This window comes from Oryza sativa, chromosome 1, assembly GCF_034140825.1.
Source record: "Oryza sativa Japonica Group chromosome 1, ASM3414082v1".
NCBI lineage: Eukaryota > Viridiplantae > Streptophyta > Magnoliopsida > Poales > Poaceae > Oryza > Oryza sativa.
Window position 1 is genome coordinate 22871876 of NC_089035.1, and position 26925 is coordinate 22898800.

Here is a 26925-nt window from a genome sequence, read left to right on the forward strand (position 1 = left end):
CGACCCTTCTCTATATAAACCGACCCGCCGTCTTCACGCAATATGTGCGAAAATCAATCTAGGGTTTGCCTCCTACTCTGTACTGCGCCGTCGCTCGTAGACTACTCCATCCCGCTCGCCGGCGTGCACCAGCGATCGGGAGAGCAGGTCTCCGGAACCTCTGCCTTTGACGTCCTGCACCGGGAGAAGGCGGCAATAAGGTTTTTGGGAAGCGCTTCGCGCGACTGCTCCCTGTTCGTTCGCGACGGCTCGCCTTCCTCTTCGCTCGCGTGTTTCGTGCCTTCGTAGACACCTGCGAAAAGTTTCGACCAAGCAGCCGGTCTTTTCGTCACCTCGGTACGTGTTCAATATGTTGCGCATATTTGATCTGTTCATGTTATTCTGCGTAGTTTACATGTGTAGATCTAATGATGCGTTCATGCTAGTTTTCATCTGTAATGTCATGATTTATTTATGGAATAAATTAAATCATTATATGCCCATAATCTCAACAGAAATAGCTAGCTAGCGCTATAGCAGCTTGCTTATAGCAAGTGTGGTGATGATGGCATCTGCTCCTTCAGCTCAGGAAGAACCCCTACAGCCAGGGACGATGCAATTCAGGAAGCAGCTTGCTGCTGCCGTGAGGAGCATCAGTTGGACCTATGCCATCTTTTGGTCCATTTCAACTACTCGTCCAGGGTAATTAACTGGTCACAGACTCTATAATGGTAACTATATATTCCATACTGCTTATGCCATGTTATTATACGTATATATACGTTTGTAAGTTCATCTATCAGATTTGTATCAATTAATTACTCATATCATCATCCAATAAAGGCTCATTTGGAGCGCAGATTGGAAAACAATATGAGTATTGAAAAACATAGAAAAATATGAGATCGTCTGTTCTAGCACAGGAATTAGGTAAAACATATGAATATATCTTACAAAACAACCTAAAGAATAAGGGCTGAGATCGATCCATATTTCGAACAGAGGGATTTTGGAGAAAAATTGAAGGATATACTATATTAATTCCTAGGGAAAGAATTCCTCTATGGTCCTTCATGACGAAGGAAATGGCTCGCCAAATTATAGGAATTTAGGAATTTCTTTTTTCATTTTAAAAAAAAATCTTTGTATCTATCTCTTTCTTCTAATTACCGTGTTTTTCCTTTGCTCCATTCAAACGGACATTCTTATGTTTTTAATTTGTTTTTCCATCCATAGGATTTAATGTGCCCAGGGCACTTGAATACTACTATGTTTTTTCCTATCAATATATTTTGAAAATCCTATATTCCTAATTTGGCGATTAATTATTGATTTGCCTTGGACTTAGCAAAGGAATAATTTCCTCTATTTTTGCTATGCCTCAATCATTGAATCCAAGAGAATGAATAGTGCCAAACCCTATAGTAATTGAACTCCTCCTTGTTTCTTACAAAATTCATGCAAACAAAAGGAACACTATGTGAGATATTTTTTTTCTTTATATTGATTGGAGCTTTCTTAATTAGAAGACCTCGTATCAAATCCTTGGTGGATAAAATAAATTAATTCCTGCATTAATAAGAAACATAGAAATTTCTATATTAACCGAGAAAACCATAGCCATCCAATTTAGCCCCTCATCATTTGCTTGTTAGCATATCAGTCCCATGCATGTCTCACAGCCAATAATATATATACGGTCACGCTACATGACGCGACACAGGCGTTGCGTGCCAGGAAATAAAGTGGCGCGTCACCTAGCCATCCCCTTCTCGATATTTCCGTTTTCTGGCTCCTTCTCCCCCACACCTTCAAAAGGTAAAAGAAATTACTCTCCGGTGTAGCGGTACTCCAAACATCTCCTGCCTCCATTCCTACGAGGAGCGATACCTTGTCCCCACGTGCCTCCCTCATCCCGTATCCTCTCATCTTAGTAAAAATTTTACTAGAAATTCCAGAGCAACAAACCTCTTTCTATATCAGTGAAATAATTTTTACTTCTCACAATTTAGGGGCTCGAAAATACTTGTCATGTTCAGTAATATTTTCACTCTAGTATATTTGTTTTTCATTCCCTCATGGTGTGCTCATAGTAATATTTTTATCACATGTATATTCGTAGTAAGTAATATATTTACTCAGTCTATCAATATGGGAAAAGATGAGTAAAATTTTTGCTGATGTTGCAAATTATCCGCCATAGTAATTTATTTACTAACATTTTTATTCTGATTAGTAACACATTTATTTCAATGGTGTCGGTTAAAAATGGAAAGTAGAAAATTATCAACCATCACAATTACTCAGCAGATCATCTGACTCTGTGAGTATAAAAACTACAAGGAGTAGACTTTACAGTGGATCATAAGATCCACCAGTAAAAAGTTACACAGTTAATCTATAAGTGGAAAAATTACTCAACAGGAGAAACTACTACTTTTCAGCATGACTCCAGTACGTGGCTGGCTGCACATGGATTGAGTAAAATTTTTACTACGCATCTTCCAGTGGCTCTCATTCAATTAGGTGGCGCTTTGTGTTTACGTTGGCGAGTTAAAAAATTAGTGATCATCTTGATGTGGTGGGGGAGCCAAAGGACGAGGGGAGGGCTTACGCTGGGTGTTGTGAGACGTGCCATTTAGCTATATGACACGTAGGGTGTCATATATAGTAGTTCTTTCTCTGTGTGATTGTTTGTATAAATCGATCTATATAGACCTACAAAATTTTTGGCTGTCACATCAGACGTTTGACCGGATGTTAGAAGGAGTTTTCGGACACGAATGAAAAAAACTAATTTCATTACTCGCCTGGAAACCGTAAGACGAATCTTTTAAGCCTAATTAATTTGTCATTAGCACATGTGAGTTACTGTAGCACTTATAGATAATCATGGACTAATTAGGCTCAAAAGATTCATCTCACGATTTCCCCGTCCCTAACTGTACAATTAGTTTTTAATTTTATCTATATAATGCTCCATACATGTGTTTAAAGATTTGATGTGATGTTTTTTGAAAAAAAAAATTGAGAACTAAACCGGGTCATATTATTCCACATGTAGAGTCCTGACATGGAATGACGGGTTCTACAACGGCGAGATAAAGACAAGGAAGATAGAGAACAACCTAGTGACGGAGCTCACAGCTGAGCAGCTCCTCCTACAGAGAAGCGAGCAACTGAGGGAGCTGTACAACTCTCTCCTCTCTGGTGAGTCTGCAGACCAACAGAGGAGGAGGCCTGTCACTGCACTATCGCCGGAGGATCTCGGCAACGTAGAATGGTACTACGTTGTCTGCATGACCTACGCCTTCCGCCCTGGACAATGGTACATTTCTTTGATAATTACTGGTACTACAATTATGTCTTAAAATGAATTTCCTGTGCTCTGAATCGTGCCACAGATGGTGGTACTGCTACTAGAATTAATTAAAGCTTCAATGAAATTCCCTGTGCTCTGAATTTTGACACAGATGGTAGTTGCATATGTACGAGACAATTAATAGAAAGCGTACATGATATATACTATCAGAAATCTATACTCCTACCTTCTATCAAATTATACTAACCCACTAAGCACATAAATATCTCAACATGCAAAAATAGTAATTATTAGTACATTCTAATTAAAGGCTAATAATTAGTACATCAACTCACTAAACACCTAAACCTCAACATGCATGTGCAGCAATTACATCGTACAATTCATTACATTCTTAAACCTTAATATACAAACATGCTAAATACATTATATATCCTATATATTTATAAAGTTCATACTTTGCAAGTGCAATTAAAGTTATTTTCCTCTTCTTTCGTTGTGCCCCATCACCTCAATATATTTCATCTGTTAGATCAAAGTTTAGCGCTCCAGATGGTTCCAAAGTACCTTTGCTAAGGGCCATATTGGATTAAGCTTAGTTGGTTCAGATTGTTTTAGTACCATACATTATAGCGCTTGCATTTACTCCTTCTGTGCAGCCATAGTTATTTCTATTTCGATTTTGGACTAGTGTTACTATATATCATGCATACATTAATTCTATTAGAAAAAAGACTAGTAAGACTTGCTAAATGAACCAATTTCTCAGTTCCTACATGTCATGTTTTTCTCAATAAATATGTTCAGGTTGATTCGATTCATGTTCATGTCGATTTGATTTTAGCTCCTATACCCAATACCTTTTAATTTCATTTCATCGATTTGCTTATGTTAATTTTACAGATATTTCAGTAACAGCGTGCGGAGTATCATGCATCTAGTATATAAAATACATGCATATATATGTAACCTAAACTGAAAATAGTGGACACTTGAAGCAAATTACAGTACATGGTTGATTTGTACTAGACATTCATTCTCAATGGGTAATTATTTTCATTAACTGTAGTGTCTATCTTTAGCATATATACGCGTTTCATACACAAAAATCTACTTCCTCCATCTAAAAAAAAAGACAAACCGTGGGTTCCCGTGCCAACGTTTGACTGTCCGTCTTATATGAAATTTTTTTATAATTAGTATTTTCATTGTTGTTAGATGATAAAACATGATTAATACTTTATACTTGACTTATCTTTTTAATTTTTTTCATAATTTTTTTAAATAAGACGGACGGTTAAACGTTGAATACGGAAACCGGGGTATGTTTTTAGAACGGAGGGAGTAGCTGATAAACATAATTCTCATTCACCGACGGATTGCTAGTATTATATCGATCCCATGTAAGTAGGCAGAGGTCAGAGATACACAAGGTAGCTAGTCAAGCATATGTACAGTGTTGTTACTTGAAGTGTTGTGCGGGTACAGTGTACTGAAGTGTTGTAAATTAGGCTGTGTTTAGATCTAAAGTTTGGATCTAAACTTCAGTCCTTTTCCATCACATCAACCTGTCATACACACATAACTTTTTACTCACATCATCTTTAATTTCAACTAAAATCTAAACTTGCCTAGTACTTCACTGATCTAGTGGTGGTGTACGTGGATGCATGAACTTACAGTTTGCCAGCATGCACTATTTATTGGTGTCCGTACATTAATTATGAGCACCACTGATGGGTAATACTACTCATCAGTATCGGTTGTTGGCAGTACGTACGTACTCTAGTAACGTGACCGGAAGTGTGGACCGGTGGGAAACCTAATTTTGTTTGTCTTTTGTCAAACCAACACCGGAAGTGCGGTGCCGTTGTGGGTTTTCATTCCGACCGTCCGTCTTATTTAAAAAATTTATAAAAAAATTAAAAAATTAATCACATATAAAATATTATTCATGTTTTATTCATCTAATAATAACAAAAATGCTAATTAGAAAATGTTTTCAATAAGATGAATGGTAAAACTACACCTTTTTTAGACGAATGTAGTATTGATGTGTACTCTCTCCGTCTCAAAAAAAACCTCAACCTATTATTGGATGGGACGTTTTCTAGTATAACGAATCTAGACAGGAGTATATCTAGATTTATTGTACTAGAAAACATCACATCCAATACTAGATTGAGTTTTTTTTGGAAGGAGAGAGTAGATGTGTAGCTTCTGCCCGGACGGTTGGCAGTCGTAAGTCCAACCTATCCTGAAGTGTTGTTTTTATTGATCTGCTTGTGGTGTGCGTGGTGTATGCATGCACTGTCAGTGTGCCAGGTAAAAGCTTTGCAAGCAATGGATGTGCCTGGCTGTGCAACGCTCAGTCTGCCGATAGCAAAGCCTTCCCGCGCAAGCTCTTAGCCAAGGTACGTACATTAATTAATTAATAAATTAACCGGCTCATTAATTCATGGCATATAGTTGATCGACCTAACTTATGCATACTCTCTCTTTTGACCAATAATTTGTTATATATATGCAGAACGCTTCTATTCAGGTATGTACATATTCTACATGCATGCTTCGTCAGGTCAAATTGATGTTCGTACGTCACATATATACTGTATATTATTTCTGATCTGCATCAGCTAATGAAATGAAATCTCGATTGGTTATACGCACAGACAATTGTCTGCGTTCCATTCATGACTGGCGTTCTTGAGCTTGGGACCACTGATCCGGTAAGCGCAACGTTAAATTACAGAGACATACATACATATATGATAATATAGCACTATATATATATGTATATATATACAGCACCATCTAGCTAGGCAAGCCTTTAATTTGTTACATGCAAGGGCTTGCAAAGATAATCTAATGTGGAAGCTAGAAAAAAAATAAAATATTGACTGTCATATCATAGTAAGATTAGATTTTAACGGTTCGGATTGATTGCACAATATTAGATAGGGTATAAGTTTTGGACTTTAGAGTCCTCCATATGATACAGCTACTACTAAAAAATACACATAGAAGCCGGCACTATAGGTGCCGGAAGTGCTAAAACAGACACCTATAGGCCTTTTCCCGTCTCCACGGGCTGAAAACACAAAAAAAACCAGCACCTTCATATAACTATAGGTGTAGGTTCTAAAGAAAAACCGGCACCTATAATGTACATGCCGGTTTTTAGAAAAAATCAGAACCATTAGTATATTAAAGGTGTTTTTTTTAGAAAACCGACACCTTCTAGAACCGAGCCGAGCCGGGTGGGAGACGGTTCGGCCTAGTGACTTCTCCTCCTCCTCCCTTATCTCTTCTCCTCCTCCTCCCTAATCTCTTCTCTCCTCATCTCCAACTCCAACCCTCTCTCTCTCTCTCTCTGAGGCGGCGGTGGCTAGAGGGGAGGCGGCGGCGGCGGGGAGGATGAGCCCTATCCTCCGCCAGATCTGGCGAGAAGGAAGGTGTAACAGTCCTTCCTCCTGAACCGCGTAGCCAACCCAATTGACGGGTAGGCCCACTTACACATACCACCCCACTGAAAACACTATCAGAGATGATTACGTTGCCTGATGAAATTGTGATTGCTTATAGGGATAGCGAGGATTCAGTATACGAATTGATTAATCATGTGTTTCCCTCGCTTCATGATAAAAATAATGCAAACTTTGCATCTTATATGAGTACACATGCCATTCTATCCACTAAAAATGATTATGTGGACAAACTAAATGCAAATATGATCGACAGATTTTCAAGGCATGCCAAGGTTTATCACAGCTTTGACTCTGTTGATGATGATCCTCACAATAGCTATCATTTGGACTTCCTTAACTCCATCACACTCCAAATGGTCTCCCACCATACGAGCTAATGGTAAAAATCAATTGTCCCGTGATTCTTCTTCGCAACCTTGATCGTAATAATGGATTGTGCAACGGAACTAGACTGATGGTAAGAGCTTTTCAAGATAATGCAATTGATGCTGAGATTGTTGGTGGACAACATGCCAGCAAAAAGGTGTTTATCCCATGTATCCCTTTGTCTCCCTCCGACGATATATCTCTTCCTTTCAAACTCAAGAGGAAGCAATTTCCAATACGTCTCAGTTTCGCAATGACCATTAACAAATCACAAGGACAAACCATTCCAAATGTTGGGATCTATCTTCCAGAGCCCGTGTTTTCACATGGTCATGCATTGTCAAGGGGTGTGTCAAGGCTAACAACAAGGATTTTGGCAAAGCCAAAGAAAGAAGTTGACCCCACAGGGAAGAGCACGAGGAATATCGTGTATAAATACGTTCTTGACTGGTGAGCAAAGGCAGGTTCGCATGATCTAAATTAATTTAAAAACATATTGTTGAAGATAGTAAATTGCTGATCGGCATATTACTCACCACCGTCCTCTTGTTTTGTATAGCATGCCATCCTCATTCATATCGAATGTCGTGTGATCATCTTCTACATACCATCTCACACTATATGCGTCAGTTTGCACTAGGTTGATAACCTGACTATTTGTTAGCACTTGTGTCTTTCTAAATATGTACTTTTGCCATTGGCAAATTTTAGTAATCGTTCCATGTAAATCTTGAAAGAAGACGTTAACGCGATGACCAACAATTGTTACATTGTTATACATTGTGAAACTATTACTTCAATATCTGTATCATATCAAACTGTTATTTGGGTTTATATTCACGCCCTCATGCCATGTCCTCAATGGGCTGCGTTAGCGTGTGCCCTTGTGTGACAAATATAAAAAACAATATTTTTTTTATCTAGCATATAAAATTATTTTTTTGCTAACACGAAATTTTAAAAATTATTAAAGACAAATAGAATTGCACCGTAGCATTTAGCACGGGCATATTACTAGTATAACTATAGGTGTCAGTTCTAAAGAAAAACCGGCACCTATACTATACATGTCGGCTTTTAGAAAAAAAGTGAAACCGTTAGTACATTAAATGTGTCGGTTGACACCTTCTAGAACCGATGCGGTCCGACCTGGTTTCTTCTCCTCCTCATCTCCAACTCCCACGGGGAGGAGTCCTCCCCTTCGCCACATCTAGTGGGAGGGGAGGTGTAACAGCCCTTTGCCAGATCTAGTGGGAGGGGAGTTGGGAGGGGAGGTGATCTACACATCTAGTGGGAGGGGAGGTGTAACAGCCCTCCCTCCTCTTCGCCAGATCTAGTGGGAGGGGAGGTGTAACAGCCCTCCCTCCTCATCTCGATCTGGGAGGGGAGTTGGGAGGGGAGGTGATCTACACATCTAGTGGGAGGGGAGGTGTAACAGCCCTCCCTCCTCTTCGCCAGATCTAGTGGGAGGGGAGGTGTAACAGCCCTCCCTCCTCATCTCCAACTCCCACAGGGAGGAGTCCTCCCCTTCGCCACATCTAGTGGGAGGGGAGGTGTACCCTCCTCATCTCCAACTCCCACAGGGAGGAGTCCTCCCCTTCGCCACATCTAGTGGGAGGGGAGGTGTAATAGCCCTTTGCCAGATCTAGTGGGAGGGGAGGTGTAACAGCCCTCCCTCCTGAACTACGTAGCCAGCCCATTTGACAGGTAGGCCCACTTATACATACCACCCCACTTAAACTTTCTTCCTCGCTCCGTATAAAATGGTTAACCTGGGAGTGCAATGGTTGGAGGCAAGAGGCCTTATAAGCTGGTTTCTACCTTGTTAAACTAGCAAGGTGGTACTAAACATGCACGCACAGCTCTCATGGGCCACACAGGCCTCATCATAATTGGGCCAAGATTTCACATACACCCCTCCTCCCACCCCCCTCAAAGGACCTGACGTTACCGTCAGTCAAACTTACCCATGTTGCCACATAGGCATTTAGGCAAATGTCCAGGAACACGCCCCCTCTTAGCACACATTCGTATGTCCAGTGTCGGCGCCATATGCCTTACAGAGAGCCCTCATGCGCCATGCACTATATACCCGCACATTGACCCGTACGCACAATCGCTGCCACATAGGCATTTAGGCAAATGTCCAGGAACACGCCCCTCTTAGCACACATTCGTATGTCCAGTGTCGGCGCCATATGCCTCACACAGAGCCCTCATGCACCATGCACCATATACCCGCACATTGACCCGTACGCACAATCGCGAGGGTCGGCTCTCTGATACCATTTGTAACAGCCCTCCCTCCAGAACCGCGTAGCCAGCCTATCTGACGGGTAGGCACACTAACACATACCACCCAACTTACACTTTCGTCCTCGCTTCGTATAAAAGGGTTAACCCGGGAGTGACATGGTTGGAGGGAAGAGACCTTATAAGTTGGTTCTCACCTTGCTAAACTAGCAAGGTGGTACTAAACATGTACACACATCTCTCATGGGCCACACGGGACTCATCCAAATTGGTCCAGGATGTCATAGGAGGCAGCGGGAGGGGCAGTGGGCTTGCCGGTAGGGAGGAGGCGACGGCAGGTGGAGGAGCCCTCCCCTCCACCAAATCCGGCAGGAGGAGAGACGGCGGCTCGAAGACAACGAATACGGCGGCAGCTTGAAGACAATGAATACGGCGGCAGTTCGAAGACGAGAGCACAGTATATGATTAAATTAATTTCAAAACAAAAAATAAAATGAAATCTGAAATTAGAAAAGAAAAACGAGAGTCCAGATAGGAATGAAATTTATAATTAACAAAAATTCAAAATAAAAATAAAAATATTAAAAGAACAATCCATCCATAACACAAATGTGGCAAATGATAATAACGAGAGGAGGGACAGCAGGCGAGCCACAAATGAGTATGGTGCTGGCAGTTGATGGGACAAATAAAAACTATAAAAGAACTCCAATGACTATTAAATTTGATTTTAAAATCCTAATGACAATTAAGAAGATAGGCGGTGGGGATGCTATGAATGAGCAGCGTCGAGGCGGTTGTTGGGACTTATAGAAAGAAAAAATTGAACCAAACGATAATAAGGTTCAATTTTATAGATCCTAATGACTGATAAAGAGGGTGGCAGTGTCTAGGCAATAGGCCGGGAGTACAATGATGACATTTGATGAGACTTCTAAAACCCATTGAGACAATAAACTATAAAACTATGAGGTCCCTTTTTAAAGATATCCCAAGGAAGAGAGTATCACATTAGATAGAGGGTTGTGAGCCACAATGCGGATTGAGCAAAGATTGAGGTGTGATGGTAGCTAGAGACCTCTTGCAACAAATTGTGAAATACGTACCTATGGCGTCAAGTAAAAAAATAGGTATAGCCCTAGTCTTTGTGTAACTTTGGTCAATATATACATAAACCAAATGAAATCTACCTTTTTGTATATTGGCAGTTAAAATATAAGGTCTCATTTTGTGTTTAGCACTTTGACCTCTAGTTCTTGGGATACGACCATGTGTTAATGTCATCGTATATTCACAAAAGTAAATTAATGCACCAACTCATAATACATTATAAAGTGTAAACTACACGTACATACACAATTCGTAGACTAGTAAAGTGCAAATTTAATACAAATTAATGAACTACAACTTTTATTTTCCGTTATTGTTTATTAATTCAACAAATCTAGATGCATTTGTTATGCTTATATATATTGATCATAGGATAATTGAGAACTAGAAAGGTAGCCCGCACACATGCACAGGCACCTTCTTATATATATAATGTGAATGAAATTTTGTTATAAATATTTATGTGTGGGTAGATTTTTATTAAAATATTGTATTATATTCTAAACTAAAATTAAACTTATTTTGTGTGCTCTGAATGCTCGTTATTTTCTTATAGTTACCCGTGCAACATATAAATTCTAAAATAAAATTATTTGAGATTATGCGGTTTTGAATTGATGAGAAAATATTGTGTCGAAATAATGGAGGTGGTTCCTATAAGAAAATTTAGGATATTTTAACTTCCCGGAAGGATATCTTACAACCTAAAAAGATCCAATAATGTCAATTTTTTGATTGATTGTATTTATTTTTTATATATTTTTCCTTCTAACAATCCTTGTAAAATGTTTGATTTTTTTCTATTTAGAATGGATATTAAATCCAGCAACATTTGTTCAACTTTAAATTTATTGCATGTCCATTTTTATTTTTTTTTCTTTTGGAGATTTTCATTCTATGAATCATCTTTGAAATGATTTGATCTTTGCAATTTGAGACGAAAATATAAGTGCATATAACATGGCATGGGGTAAAGACATACGTTATAAATTTTTCTCTCAAGAAATATTGAAGTAATGGTCATAGTGTGTTTAGTGAATCATCACTAAAGTGGAGTGTCTTATAACAAATACCCATTTCTAGATTGTTCTATGTCAAGACTTTACAATATACTGTAGTAAGTTTTACCAAAAATAAAAAAATGGACATGGTCTTTAATTCCTATATGGAATTGACTTGATTTATTGCTAAGGCTACCTCAAGGTTGTTTCCTGTTAAGATTCCTAGGTGCAACCCACATGCTTGTCGGTATGATGTTCAACCGGCCACACCTTTATTTTTACCCTATTGTCTATATTGCTAGATGACTACCTATTATGATTAGTGACTTCATAGATCATATGTGTAATTGAGATGCTATGATCATATTTCTTATTAATATTTATTTATCTCCTAAAAAGATAATTTTAAAAGTATCAAGGTCAATTTGTATTGGTACATACTCTTCATATGATGGTTAAGAGAAATTATTTAAGTTGGTAGAAAGTCGTTGGACACCTAAGGGGATATAAGTAATAGATGGAGGTCCATTTGTGTTTTTTTTTGCCCATATAGATAATTTCAATTTAAATTGTTAAGGATATAAAAAATAGTGGGAAAAGAATGGCGCACGCTGTACACAGGTAGGGATGGAGGGAGCTCTGGGATTTTTTTTCCTAAATGATTAATATAACAACCTAAAATAATGTGTTAGATGTTTAAGTCGAAGCCGATGGTCGAATGTTTTGTTTCTTGCCAGAATTTTTAGGATTTTCTCTTATTTAAGAAAATGACGTAATATCTTAAGAGATTTTGTCCAATTTAAGAGAATGACATAATATCTTAGGAGTGTCTATAAGATGTGTAATGGACTATTAACACCGCATGCCGCAAAGAAGGGGGAGGGGGAAAGAAGGTTTGGGGCCACGGGTGTTCTTTTCAAAGAAAAAAAAGATATAGTTACCTAATATAAAATAATTTGTCAACCAATTGAAAATAATTTGTCGATCGATTTATGTGTAATCCGATGGTTGTATTGTTTTTTTTCTCTAATTTAAGAATGTCATATAGCAACTTAGAAGCGTTTATAAGATGTTTAATGGGTTTTAACGCCGCATGGGGGTGGAGAGGGAGGGCAAGAAGTTTGGGTTTTTCTTATTACAAAAACCTAACAAATGATAGTCAAATGCTCTGTTCTTTTTCAAGATTTTCTATTATTTTCTATAATTTAATAGTACCTCGTAGCAGTTTATAAGCATTCGTACGATGTTTAACGTGACAGCGAGAGCTGTTAGACATAGCAGGTGGAGGTCTATTTGTGGTATGTTTTTAATGTAAATAATTTTGATTTTAATTTCTCATGAACATAGCTCGTTCGTACGTACGTGACAGGGAGGTTCTTGTCACGACCGGAAATAACCCAAAGGGCGTTCCTTACATGCGTGTATTATTCCTTGTCCCAGGAGGCAAGGTACACCAAAAGTTGATACAATTCAGAGTTTAATCAAGCGGAAGCGTAAATAGTTAATTATTACATAGGCAACGAAGGCCCAGCACACAAAAAGACAACAGCAAACAGCGGAAGACTAGGGCGACGACCATAGGCACTTGACGGCAGGCACGAGCTAAACACCAAAGCCTTCATCATCCAGGAGCTCATCTTCTGAGTTTGGGAAAAATTGAGCAAGACTGAGTACAACCACCGTACTCAATAAGACACACCCACAAGTGCAACATAAATGCAAAGGAGTACAATGGTGTTATAGTATAAGGGTTAGGTTTTGCAGTAAACAGCATTTAAAAGACACTTAGTTGCTCAAAGCTAAATTTAAAATACGATCCTAGAACTATTTAATATAATTAAACAAGGCCGTGAACCCACACGAACCTGCCTTAACCCAAGGCCTACGATGATTCAGACCGAACTGGCAACCCGACCCTGGGTTCTAGCTCGTCCCAAGCCAACCCAGGCCAACCATTCCACATTTTAGTTGTTAAGCAGGTTTTAAGAATTAAAAACTCTAACTTGGGTACATTGCTAGGCTTGCCCATAACCGAGGGCGCGGCTATTCGAATAGGTTTTACTCTGATCAGAGGTGTACATCTTTACCCACAAGACACGTCTTCCTCACGTCCAACCACGTGCCACATACCACCACGGCATATGGACGGAAGACATGACATAGTTTCCAACCCATCCTAGCCATAGACAAGAGTACCGACCCAACCCCACCTACGGCCGGAACCTCCGGGACAGGTAGGCAGGACTGAGCCCCTAGCAGCAGGACACCAGCCCTGTGCCATGACATCTCGACTACCGGGCCACAGCTCGTGTATCGTTCATTTGTCTTAGAGATGTCCATCGACCCCCGACTTCGTCCATCTCCATCCGTGTACTTTTGTTTATAACCAGACTGAGCCACAAACTAAGCCTTACCCACTAGACATGTGGAAGTACAGTAGTGCCTTGCGACAGAGGCCCGAAGACCGGTCCTTATGTGGCCCGAAGACCGGTCCTTATGTGACCGGTCCTTATTTTGAGGGTTTTGAATAGAGGGGGAGGTGTGCATCCAATTCCACAATAATCCAACCATTCCATAATGTCCAAGTGATATGAATATTCCCAAAGTCTAAAGTTATAAAACCACCTAATGTTGTCTTATTAATCAGCGAAGCATCTACCTAAATTCATACTAGTGGAACCATGAGTAGAGTGCCCACTAGTTGGGGTTTTGTTTATTCTAGGGTGAACAAGGTAATAATAACAACAACAATAATAAGGTCGTAACAAAGGTAAATAGGCATGGCTAAATAAAACAGTGATAACGCGGGAATTTAAATAAAGCGATAATGCAATAATTTTAAATCAAAATAATTTCACAAAGTGGGATCCAATATGTTCAAAGATGATGTGACTTGCCTTGCTCGCTTTTCCAAACGTCGGCTTCAACCTCCACGAAGAGCGGATATTCCGAAGCTGCAGCGTTTACACGACCAACGGAAAAGAAAAGGGATTTTACTCTAATAAACTCCACATAACAAGCAGGAACAAAGCACAAAAATGGGTTCTTGACTTCTTAAGGAAAAATTAGAGACTTGAACGGTCCAATTCCGAGTTCAAATGGCCAAGTTATGGCCATTTGAAGTTTATATGCTCTTTAAATGAATATTTACGAATTTCTTCATTTAAATTTTAATTTAAAAAGGGTTTATTGCGTCAGCCGGGGGGAGGGGGCGCGCGGACCGGGTCCACGGGAGTGGGGCCCACGCGGCAGCCTCACGGTCCACCCGGGCTCACACCGACCGGCGCCGTGGGCCTCACGCGTCAGCCGCACCCGAGGGCGCGGGCGGCTGACGGCCGGGCCCCACGCGGCAGCCACTCGGCGCGCCCGAAGGCGGCCACGTCGGCGCGGCCGGCGGGAGGCGGCGCGCCCGCGCCCCTATGGTCACCGGCGGCGGCCATAGGCACGGCGAAGCGGCGGCCGAGAGAGGGCAGGGAAAGGGAGAAACGAGGCGGCGGTCCACGGCTCACCCTAGGTCGACGGCGACAACGAAAAAGGCGGCCGGAGGGGTGGAAGGTGGCGGTGCGACTCGGGTGGACGGGGACGGCGGCGCTCCGGCGGTCGGCGAGCTCGACGAGGGCGTGGACGGGGTCGACAGCGGTGCGGCGAAGCCGGAGGAGGCGACGCCGGGGCGGGAGGCGGTCCCAGCGAGCGGATAGGGCCGGCCGAAGGTTGTCGGCGATGGAGGAGAGAGAGGGCAACGGCGCGAGCTCGATTCCGGCGAGGAGAAGGCGCGGCAAAGGGTGGAAACGGGGGAAGGAGGTGCGGGGAGGGTTTAAATGGGGTTGGAAGGGGGAGAGGGCGGCCGGCGGGGAAGGAATTGGCGCGGGATGTCCGGCCGCCATCAATGGCGCCAGCGAGATTTGCGGGAGCAAATCCGGCCGTTTGAATGCGAGAGAGAGAGGGAAAATGGGGGGGAAGGGAGAGGGGATCACGGGGAGTGATTCCCCCCAATTAATTTCACGCGGGGACGACGGGAGGCGGCGGGATTCGCGGCGGCGGCGGCGCTAGGAGCGGGCGAGGCGGCGGGAGCGGCGGGAGGAAGGGGATTCGTCTGGAACGCATACACGATTTCCGTTCCATAGGGTTCCGTGTTCATCCTCTGTGAAACCAGCGGCTTTACCCTGTTTCATATTCTTGAGGATCCCATGCATGTCTGGATCATTCTTCTGAGCCTCGCGGATTTGATCGAGTAGGGTAGGCTTGGCTTCCAGCGTAGCCAAGAATCCACGACCAACTATGCTTAGGTTCAGGGCCTCCAACTGTTGATTAAGTTCCGGTGGAATGCCACGGACGCCAAGAGTGTTGCAATGGCTTTTTCGACTTAGAGCGTCGGCGACCACGTTGGCCTTACCAGGATGATAGTGAATTCCCACATCATAATCCTTGATGAGTTCTAACCACCTCCTCTGCCGAAGATTCAAATCCGACTGAGTGAAGATGTATTTCAAACTCTTATGATCGGTATATATTTCACAGCGATTCCCAATGAGATAGTGCCGCCAGATCTTTAGAGCATGAACCACAGCGGCCAACTCCAAATCATGGGTAGGGTAGTTGCCTTCATGAGGCCGAAGCTGTCGGGAGGCATAGGCTACCACGTGACCTTCCTGCATTAGTACGCAACCCAGTCCTTGGCGCGAAGCGTCACAGTACACCAGGAAGTCCTTGCGAGTATCCGGTAGAATTAATACTGGCGAGGAAACCAGCTTCTCTTTGAGAGTTTGGAATGCTTTCTCGCATTGCGGGCTCCACACAAATTTTTCTTCTTTCTTCAACAACTGTGTCATGGGTCAAGCGATTTTGGAGAAGTTCTCGATGAACCTCCGGTAGTACCCGGCCAAACCCAAAAAGCTGCGGACTTGAGTGACCGTCTTGGGTTGCTTCCAATCAGTGACGGCGGTCACCGTTTCGGGATCTACAGCAACTTCTTTAGCAGATATCACATGCCCTAAGAACTTGACTTCGGACAACCAGAACTCACACTTGCTGAGCTTGGCATACAGTTGATGTTCCCGCAGCTTTCCCAACACTAGACGGAGATGCTACTGATGTTCTTCCTCTGATTGTGAGTACACCAGAATGTCGTCAATGAAGACCACAACAAACTTATCCAAGTATTCCATGAACACTTTGTTCATTAAGTTCATGAAGAAGGCAGGAGCATTGGTTAGACCGAATGACATCACCGTGAATTCAAACAGTCCATAACGTGTGGTGAACGCGGTCTTTGGGATATCTTCTTCACGAATACGCAATTGGTGATATCCGGAGCGAAGATCAATTTTAGAAAAGACAATGGCACCTTTAAGCTGGTCGAAAAGATCATTGATCCGGGGAAGAGGGTACTTGTTTTTGATAGTGACTTCATTGAGAGCTCTGTAGTCAACGCACATCCTCTTTATCTTGTCTTTCTTCTCCACAAAGATCACGGGAGCACCCTAGGGGGAAGTGCTCGGCCGTATATACCCCTTTTTCTTCAACTCTTCCAACTGCTTCTTGACTTCGGCCAGTTTATTTGCTGCCATACGGTAGGGCCGCTTGTATAGAGGAGTTGTCCCTGGAGCAAGATCTATCCGGAACTCAATCTCCCGCTTGGGCGGCATACCGGGTAGTTCTTCCGGAAACACGTCACCGAATTCACTGACGATGGGGATTTCTGACAGTCCTATCTGATGAAGTTCTGAACTGCCGACAGAAGTTGGGGGTGCAAAGAAAACAACCGGTTGTTTTGGCCCCTGGTACAGAATGACAGTGCGCCTTGCGCAATCCACTACTCCTTGGAATTGAGCCAACCAATTCATCCCGAGGATCACATCCAAGTTATTGGTGTCCAGAAGAATCAAATCAAAGGGAAAAGGGATTCCCTGGATTTCTATAGGAACTGTCGGGCTATAATACTTTGCTGTCATATCCCCGCCAGGGGTGGTGATGAGCAGAGGGTTCCTAGGCCGTTCTACCCCCAGCTGATTTCTTCCCACGAAAGGCACAGATATAAACGAGTAGGAAGCTCCAGAGTCGAACAAAATAGTAGCAGGAATGGAATGAATGAGGAACGTACCAACGATGACGTCCGGAGTCGTCAGCACATCCTCGGCGGTCACGTGGTTCACACGACCCCGAGCGACGTCATTACCACCGTTGTTGGGGCAGGGAGGCGCTTGGCCTTGCTGGCGTCGCGGCTTCGGGCATTTGTCCGCAAAGTGCCCGGGCTCGAAGCAGTTGAAGCACAGACGTTGCTGACCTTGAGCGTCCATGCGGCCTTGACCAAGCTGCACAGCTGGTGCAGGAGGGCGAAGCGCACGGGTCCCTTGCTGGCTCTGCTGTTGCTGCGGCTGTGGGACGCGCACCACGAATTGAGGTCGGGGCGCGAAGCGAGGTTGCGGCTGCTGCTGCTGCTGCTATGAGGAAGATCCCCCTGGGTAGGGATTGGTGTAGCGGACCCTTCGGTTAGCCCCATGTTGGTTGCGGAAATTCGCCAAGCGGCGCTTGTGTCTCCAGTTCCTTGTGCTTGGCTTCCAAGCAGATGCTCTTGTCCACCAGACGCTGGAAATCAGGATAATCCCCGGAGACCAGACGCACAGACAGCTCAGGGTCCATTCCTACCAGGAACTTCTCCTGCTTTTCCTCATCTTCCCGAACATCCTCTGGGGCGTACCGGGCCAAGTTGTTAAACTCGTGCAAATACTTCATCACAGAGCGGTTGCCTTGCTTCAACTCCCGAAATTCCCTCTTCTTAAGGGCCATGACTCCGGCGGGCACATGGGTCCTCCGAAAAGCGGCGGTGAAGCGGGCCCAGGTAATAGGATGTCCCTCAGGCTGCGTAGCCTGGAAGTGGTCCCACCATAGAGATGCGGGCCCTTGCAGCTGGTGGGTGGCAAAGATGATTTTCTCCTCATTGTTGCACTGCACGGTGTCCAACTTTTTCCCCACGGCATGCAACCAATCCAAGGCATCCACGGGGTTATTGGAGCTAGAGAAGGTAGGTGGGCGGATGCGGAGGAACTCGGCGAGCTTAGAGTGCTGCGGGGGTGGTGGAGGTGGAGCATTATGTTGCGGCGGATTCTGGATGTGGTGGAGGAAAGCAGCCATCATGTTGGCCTGCTGGGCGAGAATTTGGGTGAGGATGGGGTTGGTGTCAGGTGGTGGTGGTGGTGGCGGGGGAGGAGGTGGAGGTGGGCCGCCTTGGGTGTTGGGGTTGCTGCCTTCGGGTTGGTTGCCATCGCCGGCAACAGCACTTCTCCTGGTTGTCACCATCTGAAAATCCCAAACAGAACCAGCAAACAGAGAGAACTGACTATTAAAACTAACCACCCACGACTACCAAAATTATTGAATTTATTACTGTTATTAAATTGGTTCATTAAAGTTCAGGTTGCTTAAGCCAATAAAATAAAGACAGGCTCCGACACAATTATACCACACACCGGTATAACCATGCCCCACACGACTCCAGCAGGAAGACAAACGAGAAGAACACACGCGCGAGCCTACTAACTGCTCGTCTACTTCTGCGACGGGCCAGGGCGGAAGGTGAGCAGCAGCACATCCTCCGTGCTGCCAACGCCAGAGGCTTCCTCCTCCTGAGGAACCACGGGCGCGGGCTCGGCGCAAGGGGTCTCCACGAAGCAGGTCCACGCCAAGGACTGACGAACAAGCTCAGGCCTGAAGGTGCTCTTGCGGGCGGTGATCTTCAGGCTGCGGCAGACGCGGCGGCGCTTGGGATGGCAGACTTCTCCCTGGGCGATCTTGAGCTGAAACAGCTGCGCCTCCACCGCGTCAAGGTCCTTCTTCAGCTGCAGATTCTCTTGACGCAGCTCCAGGATCTTCATGTTGTTCTCGACCAACCCACGGCGCACCATATGATGGAAGTCGATACGGGCCGCGTCGTACGCCTCCACCATGCACGCCAGGTGCATGATGGTAGCGTCATCCTCCGAGCTAGCATCCCAAAAGGTGGCGTAGTCGCGGGCTCCTCCGCGACGAGGGTGGTAGCGGTAGGGCGAGTGCTGCAACTCGTCCGGGTAGCGCTGGTGAAGAGTGCCGATGGCAAGGAGTGCGGCGTTCTGGCATGCGGCGGAGAAGGAATCTCCACCCGCGGTGACTGCCAACGAAGTCCTCTCGGGAGAGCCAGTGAGGATCACTGCAGTGACCTCCCAAGCAGCGTGGGGCTCTGCATCGTCACCATCCTGCTCTGGGAGCTTCTTGCCCTGGTAGTCCACTCCATGCGGGTATCCCAGGACAATGCACATGCCCCGCAGCTCCAACACAAAGCCACACAGGTCCAGGCCATGACGGTTGACGCTGCCGGCCATCTACAAGCAAGGACAAAAGAGAAAAACATTTTAAAGATCAGCTTTTGACAATAAATGAAGCAGCAAGACACAGAGAGACTAGAGGATTTTCACAAATAAGAAAAGGATTTTTATTTCGAAAATATTGCTAAGGCTTGGGATCAGAGGCTCGTCCTAGGGTCAAGGAGGCTCTGATACCAACTTGTCACGACCGGAAATAAACCAAAGGGCGTTCCTTACGTCCGTGTATTATTCCTTGTCCCAGGAGGCAAGGTACACCAAAAGTTGATACAATTCAGAGTTTAATCAAGCGGAAGCGTAAATAGTTAATTATTACATGGGCAACGAAGGCCCAACACACAGAAAGACAACGGCAAACATCGAAAGACTAGGGCGAGGACCACAGGCGCTTGACGGCAGGCACGAGCTAAACACCAAAGCCTTCATCATCCAGGAGCTCCTCTTCTGGGTTTGGGAAAAATTGAGCAAGACTGAGTACAACCACCGTACTCAACAAGACACACCCACAAGTGCAACATAAATGCAAAGGAGTACAATGGTGTTATAGTATAGGGGTTAGGTTTTGCAGTACACAGCATTTAAAAGACACTTAGTTGCTCAAAGCTAATAAATTTAAAACACGATCCTAGAACTATTTAATATAACTAAACATGACCGTGAACCCACACGAACCTGCCTTAACCCAAGGCCTACGATGATTCAGACCGAACTGGCAACCCGACCCTGGGTCCCAGCTCGTCCCAAGCCAACCCAGGCCAACCATTCCACATTTTAGTTGTTAAGCAGGTTTTAAGAATTAAAAACTCTAACTTGGGTACATTGCTAGGCTTGTCCATAACCGAGGGCGCGGCTATTCGAATAGGTTTTACTTTGATCAGAGGTGTACATCTTTACCCACAAGACACGTCTTCCTCACGTGCAACCACGTGCCACATACCACCACAGCATATGGACGGAAGACATGACATAATTTCCAACCCATCCTAGCCATAGACAAGAGTACCGACCCAACCCCACCTACGGCCGGAACCTCCAGGATAGGTAGGCAGGACTGAGCCCCTAGCAGCAGGACACCAGCACTGTGCCATGACATCTCGACTACCGGGCCACAGCTCGTGTAGCCTTCATTTGTCCTAGAGATGTCCATCGACCCCCGACTTCGTCCATCTCCATCCGTGTACTTTTGTTTATAACCAGACTGAGCCACAAACTAAGCCTTACCCACTAGACATGTGGAAGTACGGTAGTGCCTTGCAACAGAGGCCCGAAGAACGGTCCTTATGTGGCCGAGGTGCTACTATCAAAACCATGCACCCCGAGCCCAGCCTAAAACCATTTTGAGGGTTTTGAATAGAGGGGGAGGTGTGCATCCAATTCCACAATAATCCAACCATTCCATAATGTCCAAGTGATATGAATATTCCCAAAGTCTAAAGTTATAAAACCACCTAATGTTGTCTTATTAATCAGCGAAGCATCTACCTAAATTCATACTAGTGGAACCATGAGTAGAGTGCCCACTAGTTGGGGTTTTGTTTATTCTAGGGTGAACAAGGTAATAATAAAAATAGCAATAATAAGGTCATAACAAAGGTAAATAGGCATGGCTAAATAAAACAGTGATAACGCGAAAATTTAAATAAAGCGATAATGCAATAATTTTAAATCAAAATAATTTCACAAAGTGGGATCCAATATGTTCAAAGATGATGTGACTTGTCTTGCTCGCTTTCCCAAACGTCGGCTTCAACCTCCACGAAGAGCAGATCTTCCGAAGCTGCAGCGTCTACACGACCAACGGAAAAGAAAAGGGATTTTACTCTAATAAACTCCACATAACAAGCAGGAACAAAGCAAAAAAATGGGTTTTTGACTTCTTAAGGAAAAATTAGAGACTTGAACGGTCCAATTCCGAGTTCAAATAGCCAAGTTATGGCCATTTGAAGTTTATATGCTCTTTAAATGAATATTTACGAATTTCTTCATTTAAATTTTAATTTAAAAAGGGTTTATTGCGTCAGCCGGGGGGAGGGGGCGCGCGGACTGGGTCCACGGGAGTGGGGCCCACGCGGCAGCCTCACGGTCCACGGTGGACCGGGTGCACCCGGGCTCACACCGGCCGGCGCCGTGGGCCCCACGCGTCAGCCGCACCCGAGGGCGCGGGCGGCTGACGGCCGGGCCCCACGCGGCAGCCACTCGGCGCGCCCGAAGGCGGCCACGTCGGCGCGGCCGGCGGGAGGCGGCGCGCCCGCGCCCCTATGGTCACCGGCGGCGGCCATAGGCACGGCGGAGCGGCGGCCGAGAGAGGGGAGGGAAAGGAAGAAACGAGGCGGCGGTCCACGGCTCACCCTAGGTCGACGGCGACGACGAAAAAGGCGGCCGGAGGGGTGGAAGGCGGCGGCGCGGCTCGGGTGGACTTGGACGGCGGCGCTCCGGCGATCGGCGAGCTCGACGAGGGGGTGGACGGGGTCGACGGCTGTGCGGCGAAGCCGGAGGAGGCGACGCCGGGGCGGGAGGCGGTCCCGGCGAGCGGATAGGGCCGGCCGAAGGTCGTCGGTGATGGAGGAGAGAGAGGGCGACGGCGCGAGCTCGATTCCAGCGAGGAGAAGGCGCGGCAAAGGGTGGATACGGGTGAAGGAGGTGCGGGGAGGGTTTAAATGGGGTTGGAAGGGGGAGAGGGCGGCCGGTGGGGAAGGAATAGGTGCGGGAGGTCCCGCCGCCATCAATGGCGCCGGCGAGATTTGCGGGAGCAAATATGACCGTTTGAATGCAAGAGAGAGGGAAAAATGGGGGGAAAGGGAGAGGGGATCACGGGGAGTGATTCCCCCCAATTAATTTCACGCGGGGACGACGGGAAGCGGCGGGATTCGCGGCGGCGGCGGCGCTAGGCGCGGGCGAGGCGGCGGGAGCGGCGGGAGGAAGGGGATGACGGGTGGGCCCCACCCGTCAGCGAGGGTGGCGGGCGGGCCCGCCCGTCAACGGCGCGCGCGGGGAGGAGGCCGGATGGGCCGCGGGGGAGAGAGGAGAGAGGGGGGAGATGGGCCGAGCCGGCCCATTAGAGGGAAGGAGGGGTTTTAGGGTTTTTTCTTTTTATAAAATCTTTTTAAGTTTGTTTATTTCTTAATAATTATTATTTGTGCTCTGAAAATTCCACTAAAATTCATTTACACATTTTAGACTTTTAGGAAATATACAAAAATCCTCCAAGCCTTAATTGACTTTTAACTTTGCACATTTTAATTTTTGGAGGCTTTCACAAGGATTTTAATTATTCTAGGCATAATTTAAAGGATATATTTTAGGGTCGTTTTGGGACGCGACAGTTCTGCATGTGTGTTTTTATTAAAAAAAAGATCTAATTAACCTTCTGAAATAAAATAATGTATCTACCGATTTAAATGAAAATCGATGATCGGATTAGAGTACCACTTAGTGACCTAGAAGCATTTGTAAGATGTCACTTGGCGACTTAGAAGTATTTATAGGATGTTTAACGATTTTTAGTATAAAATAATCATTTTTCTAAAATTTCTAAGATTTTCTTTAATTTAAGAATGTCATATAGCAGCTTAGAGGCGTTTGTAAAATATTTAATAGATTTTGACATGACACGGGTGTGGGAGGGAGGGAGAGGTTTGGGATTTTTTTATTAAAAAAATCCAACAACCTAAATGTATCCATCAATTTATATAGAAATCGATGATCAGTTGCTATATATTTTTAAGATTTTCTATTACTTTATCTAATTTAATTGCACCACGTAGGGAGAGCTGCCGGGACTAGTAGTTGGTCTATTTATGATTTTTTTTACTTGTAAAAAATTTTGATTTTAATTTCTCATGAAATAGAAAATAACATAGGAAGGAAAAGAAGGAAGCACGTACAGGACGTACGTTTATTCGTTAGTATGATTGCTATATATTGTTTTTTTTTACGTTGTTGGTTCCGGATGTGATTTTATTCTTTTACAAAATAGATCTAACCATCCAAAACAATGGATCCACTGACCTAAATAAAAATAGAAAGTTAGATTTGGGTGTCACTTGATGACTTGAGAGCGTTTATAAGGTGCCACTTGATAGTTTGATAGTATTTATATGAAGTTTAATGGATTTTTATTATATAATTGATAAGCATACATATTTTTTATTGTTTAGGTAGTAATATTTGCCTCGTAGAAAACAAAAAACCAACATAAATACAAGTTATTGGATATAGTGATTTCTAGTCTTGAAAAAATTAAGTGATTGATCAATAAGAATAAGTGAGTCAATTGACAAATACTAGCTAGCAACCAGACAGGAAGAAATTAATTAAAGCTCTTAATCCTAGATTTAATTGTAATTATTATTCACAAGATGGTGTGGTAATATCCCATATTTCCAAAGGTTTCGGAGGAACCAAACGTGGTAAACCGAATCACCACGGCTTTCTGGGAGCTTCAGCTTCCGGCATGCTCAGACGAGCCAATTAGCTCCGGTACCCCTTCTTCCCCATCATCGCCGCCGACGAAAGAAACTGGAGACGCCAACACCGTGGTCATCGACGACCTCTTCCTCGCCCACAGCGATGCGATACTACCAGCAGGAGGAGATCAAAAAGAAGAACATCAGCTAGGCGACGACCTCGGGCAACAACAAGCAGCCACCGCCATGGAGATCGACGACGATGTGATCTACAGCCTGATCAGGAACTGGGATAACGACAGCAGCAGCAGCTGGATCGAGCTCCTGGACCACGCCATTGTCTCTCCCGCCTCGTGCTTTGTGCCTTGGAAGAGAACGGAGCTGGACAAGGAGGCGGTGGCCGGCGGGGAGGCGGCGCAGAGGTTGCTGAAGAAAGTCGTGGGCGGCGGCGGCGCATGGATGAATCGTGCCGCTGGTAGCTGCAGCATCAAGAACCATGTCATGTCCGAGAGAAGGCGCCGGGAGAAGCTGAATGAGATGTTCCTCATTCTCAAATCACTGGTCCCGTCCATCGACAAGGTAGCTACCTAGCTTACTGCTTAATAATTTATAAGTAGTAGACCAACTTGTCATTGATATTTCATGATGAAATTCAAGTTACTTTTATATACTCATTACTATGTACTGACATAACTGTTACTTATTTAATTTCAGGTGGACAAAGCATCCATCCTTTCAGAGACGATAGCCTACCTCAAGGAGCTGGAGAGGAGGGTGCAAGAGCTCGAGTCCGGGAAGAAGGTGTCTAGGCCGGCCAAGAGGAAGCCATGCTCAGAGACGATCATCGGTGGTGGCGGCGGCGGCGGCGGTGCTGGAGCTGTTAAAGAGCACCACCACTGGGTGCTCTCCGAGTCCCAGGAGGGCACCCCAAGCGACGTGCGTGTGATCGTCATGGACAAGGATGAGCTGCACCTCGAGGTGCAGTGTCGGTGGAAGGAGCTGATGATGACAAGGGTGTTCGACGCCATCAAGAGCCTCCGTCTTGATGTTGTCTCGGTGCAGGCGTCGGCACCGGATGGTCTTCTCGGACTGAAGATACGAGCTAAGGTTTGTCTCTCTCACTCAATAGAAACTCCGTATGTTATATTATTAATGCTCATGTTTCTTAAGTAGTATAGCTAGTATGCCATATCCATAAAATTTATAAAAAACTGAGCACACATGGAAGAGAGCGAGAAAAAAAAAAGAAAAAGAGAAATGTTGACTCTAATGTAAGAGCTAGTTTTATACATGCTCCGAGGTATATAGAAAGATCAAGCACATAAGTGAGAGGAGGAAAAAAATAATTATGGCAAATATATTGTACTCTCGCCATTCAAAAGTACAAGTAACGCAAATACAAAGAAAGAATTGAATTACCTTCTCCATTGGATCAACTTGATGCATGCACGTAATGTGATTGGGGGGCTTGATGGTAAAGGATTTAAAACAAATAAAATTTAGATGAGAAAGATGTACTAGCTATTGTATACATGCATGCACGCCTATGAAAAATTGGTTGTCTTATATTTTGGTACAGACAGAGTAGTTAGCTATACTATAAAAATATTTATGAAGTTGTGCATATTAATTAAGAAAATAGGTTATTTAAATGGGGATGGTTTAGATGAAGAGGTAGTTGAAGAAGCAACCTTAAATTTTTATAACACTAGAAGTTTAGCATATTTTGGGTTGGAGAGAGTAGAGGACATCATTTTAGGTTCTAAGTTTTTCAAAGTCGGTAAATATAACTATTCTTTTTTTCGCAAGAAAAATATAGAACCTTGATAGCTAGATTCTTCTGTACAAATTCAAAAGATAAAGGGCTTATTTTAGCGGTAAACCAAACATACTCTAACTATTATAATTTTACTAATTTTTAGTAATGTTAGAATCTTTTACTCTCAAAACAACACCAAAGTTTGGCAATTAAGAGTATAAGCCAAATATATATGTTTTTTTACCTGGTCTACCAAACTTTGCTAAGGACCAATTTTGACTTTGCTAGAATTTTGTAAGGTTAAAATAAACCAACCATACATATATATACCTACGTTCATATACCCATAGTTTCACTAGCGCAATATCGTGGAAACTTTATTGTAACAAATTTGGCTACGCTGTTTTCTTATGCTTAGAACTTAGGTTTTAAATAATGATCACGACAAAATTTAATTAGTTTATGTTGATTTTATGGATTTAAAAAAGACAATCGTTAATGATGCTAGCTGTGTATAAAATGGAGCTTTCATTATTCATTGATGCTAGCTGTGTTGGTATTGTTTTGCAGTATGCCAGTTCTGCCGCCGTGGTGCCTGCGATGATCAGTGAAACTCTCCGGACAGCCGTAGCAGGCTACTAATGTTGACTATTCAGAGCGTTGTGGCGTTAATTTGTATTGGTCTGCATTAATTGTATTGAAAATAAAGAATAAATAATTGTATTGAAAATAATGCTGGAAGCAGAACTACTCCAAGAGGATCCACGCCATCTTCATTAATTAAATTGTTCCATGCATATACTGCACAGACAACAGATAATGTATGTGTATAAGTTTAATGAATTACATCCAATAGCGTGCCTACAATACGACAGAATGGGTTTTTT

At 44.0% G+C, this 26925-nt stretch overlaps 1 protein-coding gene across 1 annotated transcript; it reads left to right on the forward strand.

Annotated features, from left to right (window-relative positions):
• The first annotated feature begins 541 nt into the window (after positions 1 to 541).
• On the forward strand, positions 542 to 26905 carry LOC4323850 (anthocyanin regulatory R-S protein). The gene is made up of 8 exons (XM_026022560.2): positions 542 to 681; positions 3044 to 3307; positions 5619 to 5715; positions 5832 to 5846; positions 5974 to 6030; positions 24262 to 24858; positions 24994 to 25386; positions 26609 to 26905. Exons 1-8 carry the CDS (start codon positions 542 to 544, stop codon positions 26678 to 26680), a joined length of 1635 nt encoding a protein of 544 aa, XP_025878345.1. The 3' UTR covers positions 26681 to 26905.
• Positions 26906 to 26925: the final 20 nt, after the last annotated feature.